Source organism: Pyrus communis, chromosome 4 (assembly GCF_041283825.1).
Source record: "Pyrus communis isolate YQ-2024b chromosome 4, ASM4128382v1, whole genome shotgun sequence".
Taxonomy (NCBI): Eukaryota; Viridiplantae; Streptophyta; class Magnoliopsida; order Rosales; family Rosaceae; genus Pyrus; species Pyrus communis.
The window spans coordinates 20,879,810-20,892,593 of NC_142568.1; the positions used below are offsets into that span (position 1 = coordinate 20,879,810).

Genomic DNA, 12,784 nt, shown 5'->3' on the forward strand with positions numbered 1-12,784 from the left:
AGAGCCTAGGGTGTCCATTCCCTTATTTGTATTGAAAGAAATAGAGAAATACACCATGTAACCAATTCTCGCAGAGGAAAAGAACAGCCAAAGAGGAAAAAACAGAGTAAACGATGCGACAGGGAGCAACAAAAATTCGAATCTGATGTAATTAGTAAAATATGGAATCCGTATATGATCCAAATCCGTTAAAAGAAACCAGCTTTTTTTGCTACATGTTTTCATACACCAAGAATCAAAATTCAAAACATCTTGTATAATCTGATACAAACATGCCAAATTGAAATATTTGAAGTGGAAAGAAAGATTAAGGGAAAGACGTCTACAAGCAAAAGCAAAAGCAAGACTCTTGATTTCGGCTGCTTGGAAGAAACAGATTATTGATAAACTGCAAGCAGAGAGGAAAAGCACTTGTTCTACCCTTGGGGCTTTTCCCACTTCAATGGCTTCACCACTTCCCATGAGAAGTCAGGGTCATCCCTACCAAAGTGTCCATAAGCAGCCGTTTTCAAATACCTGCCCCGCTTGAGATCAAGGTTAATCGCAATCATTCCCGGCCTGAAATCAAAGTTCTCCTTGACTAGTTTAAGAATCTCCTTGTCAGGAATCATTCCAGTGCCATAACTGTCAACGAACACTGATAATGGCTCGGGAACACCAATGGCATACGAGACCTGCACTATGCACCTGCGAGCAAGACCATTGGCCACAATGCTCTTAGCAGCCTGTCTAACAATGTAGGCACCACTCCTGTCTACCTTGGTGGGGTCCTTGCCAGAGAAGGCACCACCACCATGGGCTCCCCAGCCACCGTAGGTGTCAACGATGATTTTGCGGCCAGTGAGGCCAGCATCACCGTGAGGTCCACCAATGACAAACCGACCTGATGGGTTAAGATGGAAAATAGTCTTGTCGTCTAGGTACTTCTCAGGAACAACAGGCTTGATAACATGCTCTTTGAGGTCAGCAGCAATCTGATAATTGGTAACAGTTTCGTCATGCTGAGTAGAAATGAGAACCGTGTGGACTCGGATTGGAACCATAGCGCCATTATCATTGTAGTATTCAACAGTGACTTGTGTTTTTCCATCAGGTCTCAACCACGACAAGGTTCCATTCTTGCGAACTTCAGTGAGACGGGCACCAAGGTTGGTGGCAAGAACATGGCTCAGAGGCATAAGCTCAGTGGTCTCATCAGTGGCATAACCAAACATGTGACCCTGATCTCCTGCGCCAATTTCCTCAGGCCGCTTGGTCAGGTGGCCATGGACACCCTGGGCGATATCAGGGCTCTGTTGCTCAATGTTAACCAAGACCTTGCAGTTGTCAGCATCAAGACCAACACTGTCCGAAACAAATCCAATTGTACGGCAGGTGTCGCGCACAAGCTTTTCGTAGTCCACTTTGGCTTTGGTTGTAATCTCTCCGAAGATCATGACCATGTTCGTCTTGGTGCAAGACTCGCAGGCAACTTTGCTGTCGGGATCCTGTTCGAGGCACGCATCTAGCACTGCATCAGAAATTTGATCACAGAGCTTATCGGGGTGCCCCTCGTTCACAGACTCGGAAGTAAACAGGAAGGTGTCTGCTGACTCTGCCATTCTTACAAGCTGCAAAAACAAGAATCAAAGCTATCAAACTAAATCAATTGGAGAATCTGTCCGGTTAACCACATATTGTAGGATGATCGAATTCGGATCCAGAGAGCTTGAAAGTACCATTCTTCCAGTCCAAGCAATCATACTAACAGTAATGTGTAACAAGTAAAAGAAGTCGGTGCAAAAGCTACAAAAACAGAAGAAACTAGTATTGTTGTGTTGTGGCATGAGAATAAACAACAGTAAAATAAAGCAGTTGAGTGTCTGGTAACTCTAGTTGTAAAAGTGCTTTTAGAGAAAAATCAGTGTCCGATAACTCTAGTTGAGTGTTTGGTAATTTTTTATGTAAATTTGTTGACGTTCATTTCTTGCTTCAATATACATTGAATCTAGCCAAACACTACCTTCATTACAAACACAAATTGAACGTACCCAACAAAAGAAAATTATAAGAAAAACCCAGTAACCCAAATTCCAAGAAAAAGAAAACCCCACTTCCAAATCTATAAATAAGAAGGATATTCTACTTTAAACTTATCTAAACTACGGGAAGCGGGATTCAAACTAAGCAACAAACGACTCAAACTCAGTACAAAAGCAAGCGAATTACATCATCAAGCAAAAATACTACTCAAGAACAAGAAAAGCAAAAGCATTTGCATGAGCTTTTGAGGTTTCTAAAAGTGCATCCTTACCAAAAGCGAAAATCTGAGTCCTGGGTCTTGAGCTTCAGCGTGTTCCCAGTGTTTCGGTGCTTGAAAGCTCGAATCTTTGCCACACTGAATCCGAGAATTCCGGGCTTTATTTATAGACAGTGTTCTGGTAGTGGTAGCTTAAACATACAGACTACAGTCATAATATTCCTCTTGTTTTCAATTTTTACTGATTTTTTTTATTCGTATTCTTTGATCTATGAGAATTGACGGTTAAGATTTGTTTTTGGTGATGGCGTGGGAGATTGAAGATCCTGGCCGTTGGATGTGGGTGGATTAAGGGCTGGGATTGGAGGGAATCGGTGGAGTAAAGCGACAGGCCGTCCTATTTGGTTTTGTTCCTTTATTCGTGGAGGTTTGTATTTGCAGTATATTTTTGTCTGCACATAATTTATGGAAATCCATCACCATTTTCTTTTCTTTTGCTAGATTATTATTTTGGTAAATTGATTTTCTTTTTTACGATGATGACGTCAGTGTGTTAAATTGTTCAATGTTAGGGGAAGAGGAATAGGGAGAATCAAATATCACTAAAATACATATGCATTACTGTTTTCCGTCACTACGGGTTTGGTAGAGTATATGGACTTTTACCAACTCTAGAATGTGAATTTAAGCTCAACTGCTATATTTTTGGGGTTTTAAGTCATAGCACGGTTCGGCTGTAATGCTAAATAACACTAAAGTGATACGAGTTATATATAATATCTAAACGTTGAAAATATTTATTATATTTTTACATGCCAAATCTAACCATTAATTTTTTGAACCGCTTAATACATACATACTATGAAAGATAATTACACTAAGACACATGTGGATGACTAAAAATTATATAAAGTTGTTCACACTCCTTTGCATGGTGCATGATTGATAAAATGTTATTGTTTATAACGCATGATTGATAATATGTTATTGTTTTTAACTTTATTATATTTGTCCATTAACAACAGGCATTTTTCACGTTGCATTATGGCGGTTTTAAGAATCATGTCTTCTGAAATTCTAGTATGACTTTTTTTTTTTTTTTTTTTTTTTTTTTTTTTTTTTTTTTTTTTTTTTTTTTTTTTTAAAAAAGGGGACAATTGGTTGTAAAGTATTGTTATTCACTATTTTCGGGGGCCAGGAAGACTTAGGCATTTTAGCCTTTCCCTAGCCACAAGTCTGGCTTCCACACCAACTTCGGATTTCGAACTCAAAACCTCTAATTTTTTGTTTAAAGGAAATGTCGCAGTTCGCCCTTTTGAATTTAGTGAATTTAGTGAGACATCTTACTAAGCACTTATTTGACAACATTTGACGAGTATGACATTGAGGATTTGTGGATATTTGGAGGCATTGTTGGTGTTGTGTGACATTTGAAGACATTTGGAGGCATTAATAAACACACCAACAATGCCTCCAAATGTCACACCACTTAGCTAAGTGGCGTAAGAATCAACAAAAGACATCTAATCACAATCACAAAGGGCACTAATAATATATCCGAATCTATGTTATTTGAGCTTTATTTTCATTATTCGTCGAAGTATTGGAGTCCACGTTGTATACACGTCATGCAATGCAAAAGTGATCTCCACCTAGCCCATGATCCCGGTGTTGCAGGACGGAAAAGGATTCCTGTCGGATTTTTTTTTTAGGGATTCGAAAGATTCTATGATCCTCATCGTTCATCATACATTGGACGGTAAGTTTTTGTTAAGTACTATTTATATTGAATTTTAAATTTAAAATAATTTCTAACCGCATGATGTATAATGAACGGTTACGATACGGAATCCCTTGAATTTCCGGGAAAAGGATCCTCATCGGATCCTTTTTCTAGATAATGGGTGGTCTAATTTAGATGATTAACAAATAACTAACCTAATTCTTCTTAAATCTTAGCAAAACTATTAACATGCATGACGTCACAAATCCACCGTTCATTTAGTGATATAAAGCTTTATTGTTGTTGTTGGTTCAGGAATTTGCTTTAACTGAGAAAATGGGTTTCTGGATTTTTAAATTGGGGAAAAAAAAAAAAAAAAATGCTTTGAAGAAAACTACACAAGATATTGTCGTATGAGGTCCCATGCACAATGCATCGACAAGGGGGAGTGAAAAAGAATTAAAAAAAATCTTATGCGGTGAAGGTGGATCGAACACCTGACCTTCAGATCTTCAGTCTGACGCTCTCCCAACTGAGCTATCCCCGCATGGTTGTCAATTGCTGACACAAGTCTTATTTATTAAAATCTGAATTTCGGCCACCAACCAGGGACCCTCCGTTTGTTTGGATTAGACGGTGTTTGAAAGTTTCTAATTTACGCAAGAAAAATTTGAACTTGAGTGCACGGAGTCAGACACACAAACCCAGCCTAGACGACATATGCGTGAGATCGAAGGTAACCACAAAGTCACATGGTTGAAGGCACGTGACCATCGATACTCAGATAATTTAGGAGCGTTCAAAATTAAATTATCATTATGGTGAGAAAGGAAGACCTTTGCATCTCATCAAACCAAAAAACGTCTGTTTCGAGGCTACTTCCAAATGACAATCGCCCGTCACGACACCCTTAACGGCTTCAAGTTTTTTGTTCTAGCGCTACAGAAAACATACAGACTGCATATGACACAGAAACACATTCATACAAAAGAGAGTTCATCTGGTGGCAACCCTTGCAACTACAAACGGATGCATCCTCGCTCGGATCAGACAACTCATCACTTTCTACCATCCCTCGAGGTCATCTTCACGAGCTTACGACCACCTCCATTTTGCCAAACTCCACGCACTAGCAATCCTTCTGGTGGATCCTTGTTTCCATCATTTTTTTCTTGAATCGGCTCAGGACGATCACCAAGTTCAGAGAGTTTTGTAGCATCGTTGCCAAGGCGGTTTCTGATAAACTTTGGAGTCTTTTTCCCTTGCTTAGTACCAGCTCCTGCGGTCCCCAAATTGTTATTTGAGGTGCTACCAGATAACTGAGAACCTTTTTGACCTGTCAACCTTTGATTCTCTTGAAGTTCATCATCAACTGAAATCTTCGACTTTCCTTTGGCTGACTGAACGATGTCCTTCAATGAGACCGCTGGAGGTTTATGGTTCGACTGCAAATTCCTCACAGGGATGACAGGAAAATCTAGCAGAGCATATTTCGAACTCTTAATTCCATTATCTTCACACCTTTCCTTGCCTTTCTTGGAGCTTCTGCTCCTTGACTTGCTACTGCCATTACACAAACTGTTTTCATGAGTACTGCTGCTCCTCATATTAAAATTGTAAGTCTCGACAAGTTCTCTTTGTTTCTCAGCATCAGGACAGAGTCTAGCCAGCTCCAGAAGCAAATGTGACAGGCCGAACTGGTAGACATAAGCAAGATATTCCTCTGTATTGATTATATCCTTGCGGTAGTCTGAAGATATTTCTTTAAATGCGGAGAATTTGCTGTCATCACGTTCCAAAGCATCACGGATTTTTTCCACAACAGACTTGTTGACAACATGAACATCTCCAACCTTTGGCACTCTCTGAATACTTGCAGTAGCAGGTTCTTTATTTGTTTGATTACCAGAAACAGAAGGAAAATCGGAGTCCAAAGAACCAGTATTGATAATTTTTGGACCTGAAGCAGATTGGGTGACCTTACTGGTTCCAGTCGAATTCTTTGGACTAGTAAAATTAGATGAAACAAACCCAGTGGCTGCAGCTTGCTTAACGGGACCGCTTGGGGAAAATACAGGAGAACTAGATGATGATATGTGCCCAGAGCCTGAAGAGGGCTTTTTCTGGTGAGAACTACTGGCAGATGATTTAGGTTGACGATTTGTTGCAGGCCAAACTGGAGAAGCATTAAGGACAGTTACTTTGTTAAGGCGACGAATGCGAGAAGCCATTGAACTACCACCCAATCCTTGTGAACCATTTCTTAATTTCTGTTGTCTGTCTCTTTGAGCCACTGGAAGTGGAGGGAAGGATGATGCTTCTTGTAGTTCAATCCGGGGATTTTCTCTTGAAGAAGACTCAAAATCGGCAGTAGGTAATGCCTCAAAACGGCCAGCAACAGTTTCAAGTTCGCTTGTTTCTTGGTGAATAGAAGCTTGTTGTGTACTAGACGATGCATTACGGCACCTTTCTGCAGTGGCTGTATCATGGCTAGCTTGAAGTGCCACGGAAAGTTGATTGTCCGCATAATTAAAATGAAAACCACGTCCTCTAACATAAGGTCCATGAAGATCGGTCTCATTACTTCTACACTGGAAGTTCACTGGTATCTGCTTGAGTGGACAAAACAAAAAAAGCAAGATGGAATGATAAACCTATCCGCTATAACTGTCGCATAAGTTTTATGATTATATCACATACAAACCTTAAGAGCAATATTACGCCTAGAGCGAGACATGTTCCCTCCGTGTTCCTTGGCATTATGCCTCTGCAGATAGAAACTCAAGTGAGCAAAACCTCAACATAACATGGCAAGCAGAAGAGGTGGAAAAAGATCAAGTAATATGCACTAAGATATCACCTTTAGTTCAGATTCAGTTGCAAAAACAACAAACTTCTTTGTTAAGCAGTCGTCATCTTTGCATAAGAAATGAGCTTGAGAAAAATGACTCTGCAAAATAGATTATCATGTCAACTAAGAAGCGAGTCTCAATGATGAACTTTCAAAGCATCGACAATAATCAGTTGGAAATGCAAAACAACTGACCTCCAAGTCATCATAGATATTGTAGTATTCATATTGTCCTGGACGTTGCCTGCATTGAAGATGCAGTGGATATAAGTTTGCTAAAACTTTTAAAGTAAATAATTACCTTCAAATACTCGAAACAGGTTACCTTTGGCATATATGGCAAGTATAGTGCTCAGTGGACATATGCATGTACAACTCATTATCTCCATAAAACGGATTGCTGCAAAACTCACACATAGGATGTCCATTAAATCCACATCTTTCAGTCTCATTGCCATCTACCTCTAAATCACCTGTCTCTGTATGCCGACCCAATTGAGCTTTAGTATATAACTTTTGCTCACAGATAAAGATCTGTATTACAACTTACAGTCAGATACATCAGGGTGAAAATAATAAGCATCAGCATCAAGGTTAATGCTTCATGCTTCAAATCAGAGAAGAATTTAGCCATTAAATCAGAGTACGAGTGTATAAACTCCTAATAGATATATAACCAAAAAATGGGAAGTATAACAATGCTGATATGAGATATATGAATTATTCGTCATCGTATATAGTGTCATCTAAGTCATCTAAATGTAAAGCTCACCTTCCTACCGCCCAAACACAGACTGCACATGAACAATCCATGACAATGGAACAAATGATTTTTCAGCCGCTCGACATTTTTAAACTCCTGTTTTCTCTTTGACCCTTCACTCTTTTGTTCTTTTATCTTATCACAAACGCCACAAGATAGCTTGCACATGGCCTTTATCATCTTGTAGTGATCAAGATCATCAAAAAATGCTTGTGTTCCTTCATGATACCAATACTTTCCAACTTGACCCTCCACTGGATTGGCTGGGAAAACTGAAAAGTCATTAATCATCGTTGTATAGTCGCCTAAAGCCTGGAAAAGGGAAAAGAAGCATAGGAGCAAGATAGATTTTCAAAAAACAGGAGAAGTAGAACGGTAGAAGTACTTGAACTGGATCTCATAATATAAAAAGTTTCAACTCTAGAAAACACATGTGACTTGGACCTTGTAATTTAACCAAAGCAAACATATCACTTTGCAATTTAAACTAGGTAAGCAACGGAAATGCCTAACCTTCGTGACAAAGATGATCTTAGATTCACTCTTGCAGATGCAGCAACGGGAATCTTCACATATGAAACGGAGCCGAATAGTGCAGGTGGAGCAGACCTCGCGATGGCCACAGGGCCCATAAGCTACCCATTGAAGCGGCTCCGCACAAACAGCGCAGCTATCATCCATGGTATCTCTTCTCTTTTCTGCAAAATGGAATTTATCGGGAAGAAAGTAAGTCACCAAGATGATTGAACCAATGCAGACTTTTCCACAACGAAAAAACATCACGCGCTTCCACAAAACAAGAAGTATAAACCAACCCAACTCAAGTACTTGAACAAAAATCCACTCAGCAGGAAACATCTACACTATGGTCTATGCTCAGACAAAGCTTATTGAATCACTTCGTGTGTCTGCATACTGATATCCATACATTCACACGCAAATGCGATTAACACAAAACCAACATTTTTGAAACACACATTCATTGAAACGTCCTTCGCAATGTGCGCATCTTCCATGTTCAAGATTACTTTTTGCACACAGATATTCATGAAACAACGAATGCATTCGCATACAAAAGTAAGCAAAACAAAACCCATTAGTCCCTCATTCATAACAACCAAAACCCCAGGATAATTAAATGAATTAGTCTTCAACACAAACATAAAGAAATATGAAAAAAAATTAATGAAAAAAAATTAACGAAAAAAACAACCCGTCATTCATTTCAAGCAAAACCCAGAAAAATTACAACGCATTTACTCCTTTATATACCCAGATCATACATACAGTGGTATCTATGACAAACATTACCACAAAAGTTCTAAGCAATTTAGAGAGAGAGAACCTGATGATCCCTTGGTGGTTTCTTTGGGTTCGATCGAAGGGTTTTGGAGAAAGAAATTAGAGTTACTTGATCACTTTACCAAACAAATACAGAAGAATTTCTCAGTCAGTACTTTCTTGGCGACTTTCCTTCGATTTTCTCAGCAAACAAACAGATCCATGTGATTAACCGGAGGTTCGATGGAACAATTGCCGAAGAGTCGAAGACCAACAGAAGCGACGTCGTATCTGGAGCAGAATAAAGTAACGTTTTTCAATTATTCTATGCCCAAGAGTGACCTGTTAATGAGGAGAGATATTTTAGTATAATCGGAATACGAGGTAGTACATCACATGTTATTATATAAATTGTAGAACATCTGTGTTAAAAAGTTAATAATTTAAAAAAATAATATTTCCCACCGTTTATATAGAAATGCGTAATGTATCACTCATGTTCCGATCATAATAAAAAATTTCTTGTTCATGAGAGCCTGTTGGTCAATCAATGACCCAAAATATTGGCCTCTGACCCAGCCCTTAAACTCCTTATAAAAGCCCAACTCAATCTCATTTGATGAACAACCCAACATAAAAGCCCTTCTCATGTTTAGGGGAAAATGTGAAAGAGTGTTGTTTCTTCGTAAGCGCTTCGAAATGTTTGTTTTAAGAAGCACTTGAACCATTCATAAAAATTTTGACGTGCTTACATTAATAGCGCTTATGTATTTTATACAAAAATAGTTTCAAGCGAGTTCTTAACGTGCTTCAACTTTGTCATTGGATACATCATTGAGAATTCATAGGTTCTTAATGAGGTAGTCTGACTCTAAACTACTTTAATTTTAAAAGAGAATTAGGAATTCGAACTTGAATTTAGGCGGTAAACGCTCTACTTTGATCAACTAATTGACCCAACCTACATCTGCAGTTTTTATGTTTTCTTAAATCCAAATTGTTAGAGACAAAGGTTCAAACTTTGTATTAGTGCGTTATGTAGATAGGAAGCCAACCTACCCATTTGTTAAGGGTCAGATTTCATCCACCTTGTTTTGACAGCACAATGCCACAATCCTATAGTAGTACTACTTGTTTTTTTTTTTTTTTTTTTTTTTTCGGGGTAACAAAATTATAAGCGTGTTGGATGATTGAGGGCTCATTGGAAGTACTTTAAAATGACTAAAAGCGTTTTCTATAAAAATAATTTTGGGTTCCAAAAGTATTCAAGTGTCTTTTAATAAGCATAAGATACGTGCTTCTTGCATAAAACAATATGCTTTTCCAATATCCACTTGGATTTTTATTAACGATTGGTTTGAAAAATAATTTTACAAAAAATATTTTTAGTTATTTTAAAAACACTTTCAAACGAGTTTAGATACTTAGTTGTGACTTGAGCATATAGATATATATAGCTTTGAACTCTTGCTTTGAATCTTGAACATGTCCCATCAAATGATACTGTACACACTGAATTTGTTACAAGCGAGCTTTATTGCTTTATTGCTTTATTGCTTCATTCATAGATCACCGATGGTGGTTGGTAATCAACCGCCGATTGTTTTGAAGTTAACTTAGTAACATTTTATTTTATTTTATTTTTTTTAAGCTTAAGAAAAACTTAGTAACTTTTTTAGCTAGTTTGAATATTTTCGTTCTATCTTCTTTTTTCTTTTTCGTGGTGCAATATTGCATAATGATTCAAACGGTCATTTTTTGTCACTTTAAGGATCTAATTTTCCAAAAATCAATCAAATTCTAAATCATTAATGATTATCCAATAAATAGATAACTATTTGGGTAAAGTACAAAAAACTACCTCAACTAATAGTGTCACGACATTTTCATACCTCATCTTTTAAAATTGACAATGTCATACCTCATCTTTAGAAATTGTGTCAATGTTATACCTTCCGTTAGTTTGGCTGTTTATTTCTTAGTTAAATGCTGATGTAGTTTGATCCGGGACCCATTTTTTATTAACAAATTAATAAAATATTATTAAAAACAAAAAAATCATTTAATCTTATTTAAATATTAAAAAAATTAAAAAAAAGTACATAAAAAATAAACCTCTTCTTTCGTCCCTCCCTCCTCTCTCTCTTCCCCATCTTCCTGTAACCCAGAAAGAAGAAGAAGAAGAAGAAGAAGAAGAAGAAGAAGAAGAAGAAGAAGAAGAAGAAGAAGAAGAAGAAGAAGAAGAAGAAGAAGAAGAAGAAGAAGAGAGAGAGAGAAAAAAAAAAATCCCCAAACCAAACCCAATTCGTCGCCCCCCCCCTCCCCCCACCACAAACCTGACCCCCCGCAACCCAGAAAGAAGGAGGAGGAAGAAGAAGGAAAAAAAAAAAAAAACCAACCCCAACCCACCTTGCAAAAGAAAAACAAGAAGAAGAAGGGAAAAAAAAAAACCAACCCCAACCCAACCCGAAAGAAGAAGAAGAAGGAAAAGGAAAGGAAAAAAAAAAAAAAAAAGAAGAAGAAGAAGAGGAAGAAGAAGAAGAAGGAAAAAAAAAAGGTTGGTAGTGTCACTATGGGTTTTCCTATTTCAATTCAAAAAACGCGTTGGTAGAACGATAATTTCAATTTTATCTCTTTCTGTAAACATGAATTTACTTAGGAATTGGCTAATTTCCTAGACTTGTAATTGTGTCCATGTTTTTTTAGATTCAGGCTTAGTTTTAGGCAAATTAATTTAGGGTAGAAGAATTATTCAGATTGAGCAAATCAAGGATCGACAATGTCTACAAGGTAATTTGCATCTAGATATCATATTATGAAAAATATATTTTTGTAATTGAGTTTTATTCGGAATGAAATTCTTAAAAATCAATTAGAAAATTGTTTTCCTCTTTCCACGTTAAAATCAATTCTCTTATTTCTTACTCTTGGTGGAACGTTATTTTTTGATAAAGTAAATTGTAGCAATGGTCTTCTAACTAAAAATCTATTACCATTGGTTACTCAACTCGTTAAAACATGTAGCTATGGTCCTTTTCGCCAACTTCGTCAGAATTCTGTCAAAATGAGTTATGTTTGAAGGATCATTGCTACAAGTGGGTTAAGTTGAGGGACCATTGATATAATTTTTCTCATTTTATTTTTCATATTTGCCCTCTGATTCAGCCTCACGTATATGATACGTGACTTATTTTGAAGGAAGATCTAACAGAGTTGACGAAAATGACCATAGTTGCACGTTTTGATGAGTTGAATGACCAATAATAATGAATATTTAGTTGATGGATCATTGCTACAATTTACTCTTTTTGGTAATAAAAAGAAAAAGTTTGAAAGCCTTTAATTTACATTGACAAAAGCACTAGTGAGTTCATGATGAATTAAAATTATAAAGTGTTTCCAAAAATAAAATAAAATTATAAAGTAATTTTTGTGAAGTCTTTTATTTCTAGTTTCCATATTCATATTTCATATTCATATTTATAAAAGGGAGAAGGCAAAAATGGTGAAACATTCATAAGCCCAAAATTGCCTTCTCCCATTAAATTTTCAAGTAAAATAAGAAATTCACAAAAAAAAAAAAAAAAAAAAAAAAAAAAAAAACCACTACCGTAACTAACTTTATTTTTTTTTAATAGATTATTATTTTGTTTTCTTTTTCGTTTTTGTTTTTTCAAATAAAAAATATCAAAGAGCCAGTTGCCACACGCATAGGCGTGTGACAAGAGGCTAGTATTCGTATTTATATTTCATCGATATTGAAAGTTGTGTGCTGACATGCTTGTTCGTGAGGATCATCGATTCGAAAGAGTTCAAGCAAGGAATGCGTAAGACATGACAAAAGTATTCTTGTTTAGGGTTTATCTTTTTTAGACCTATAATAGTCCATCCTTAGAGGATTTCTAAAGGTTTTTACCGGTTGGGTTT

General features: G+C 37.0%; 2 protein-coding genes and 1 non-coding gene across 4 annotated transcripts; all 3 read right to left on the reverse strand.

Annotated features, from left to right (window-relative positions):
• Positions 1 to 151: 151 nt before the first annotated feature.
• Positions 152 to 2,448, reverse strand: LOC137722438 (S-adenosylmethionine synthase 5-like). Its single transcript, XM_068461443.2, has 2 exons — positions 2,294 to 2,448; positions 152 to 1,610 (listed from the first exon to the last, which is right to left on the reverse strand). The coding sequence occupies exon 2, from the start codon at positions 1,599 to 1,601 to the stop codon at positions 417 to 419; it is 1,185 nt and encodes a 394-aa protein (XP_068317544.2). The 5' UTR covers positions 1,602 to 1,610; positions 2,294 to 2,448; the 3' UTR covers positions 152 to 416.
• A 1,988-nt stretch (positions 2,449 to 4,436) lies between these two features.
• On the reverse strand, positions 4,437 to 4,509 carry TRNAF-GAA (transfer RNA phenylalanine (anticodon GAA)). Its single transcript has one exon. It is a non-coding gene; the product is annotated as a tRNA-Phe (tRNA).
• A 241-nt stretch (positions 4,510 to 4,750) lies between these two features.
• LOC137722777 (uncharacterized) lies at positions 4,751 to 9,179 on the reverse strand. 2 transcript variants are annotated; one of them, XM_068461864.2, is made up of 8 exons: positions 8,922 to 9,179; positions 8,090 to 8,274; positions 7,586 to 7,888; positions 7,139 to 7,347; positions 7,009 to 7,057; positions 6,823 to 6,912; positions 6,667 to 6,729; positions 4,751 to 6,571 (listed from the first exon to the last, which is right to left on the reverse strand). In XM_068461864.2, exons 2-8 carry the CDS (start codon positions 8,255 to 8,257, stop codon positions 5,021 to 5,023), a joined length of 2,433 nt encoding a protein of 810 aa, XP_068317965.2. In that variant the 5' UTR covers positions 8,258 to 8,274; positions 8,922 to 9,179; the 3' UTR covers positions 4,751 to 5,020. The 2 variants fall into 2 exon arrangements, with proteins under 2 accessions (XP_068317965.2, XP_088549075.1); XM_088692949.1 differs by having other exon boundaries at positions 7,586 to 7,848; positions 8,922 to 9,122.
• Positions 9,180 to 12,784: the final 3,605 nt, after the last annotated feature.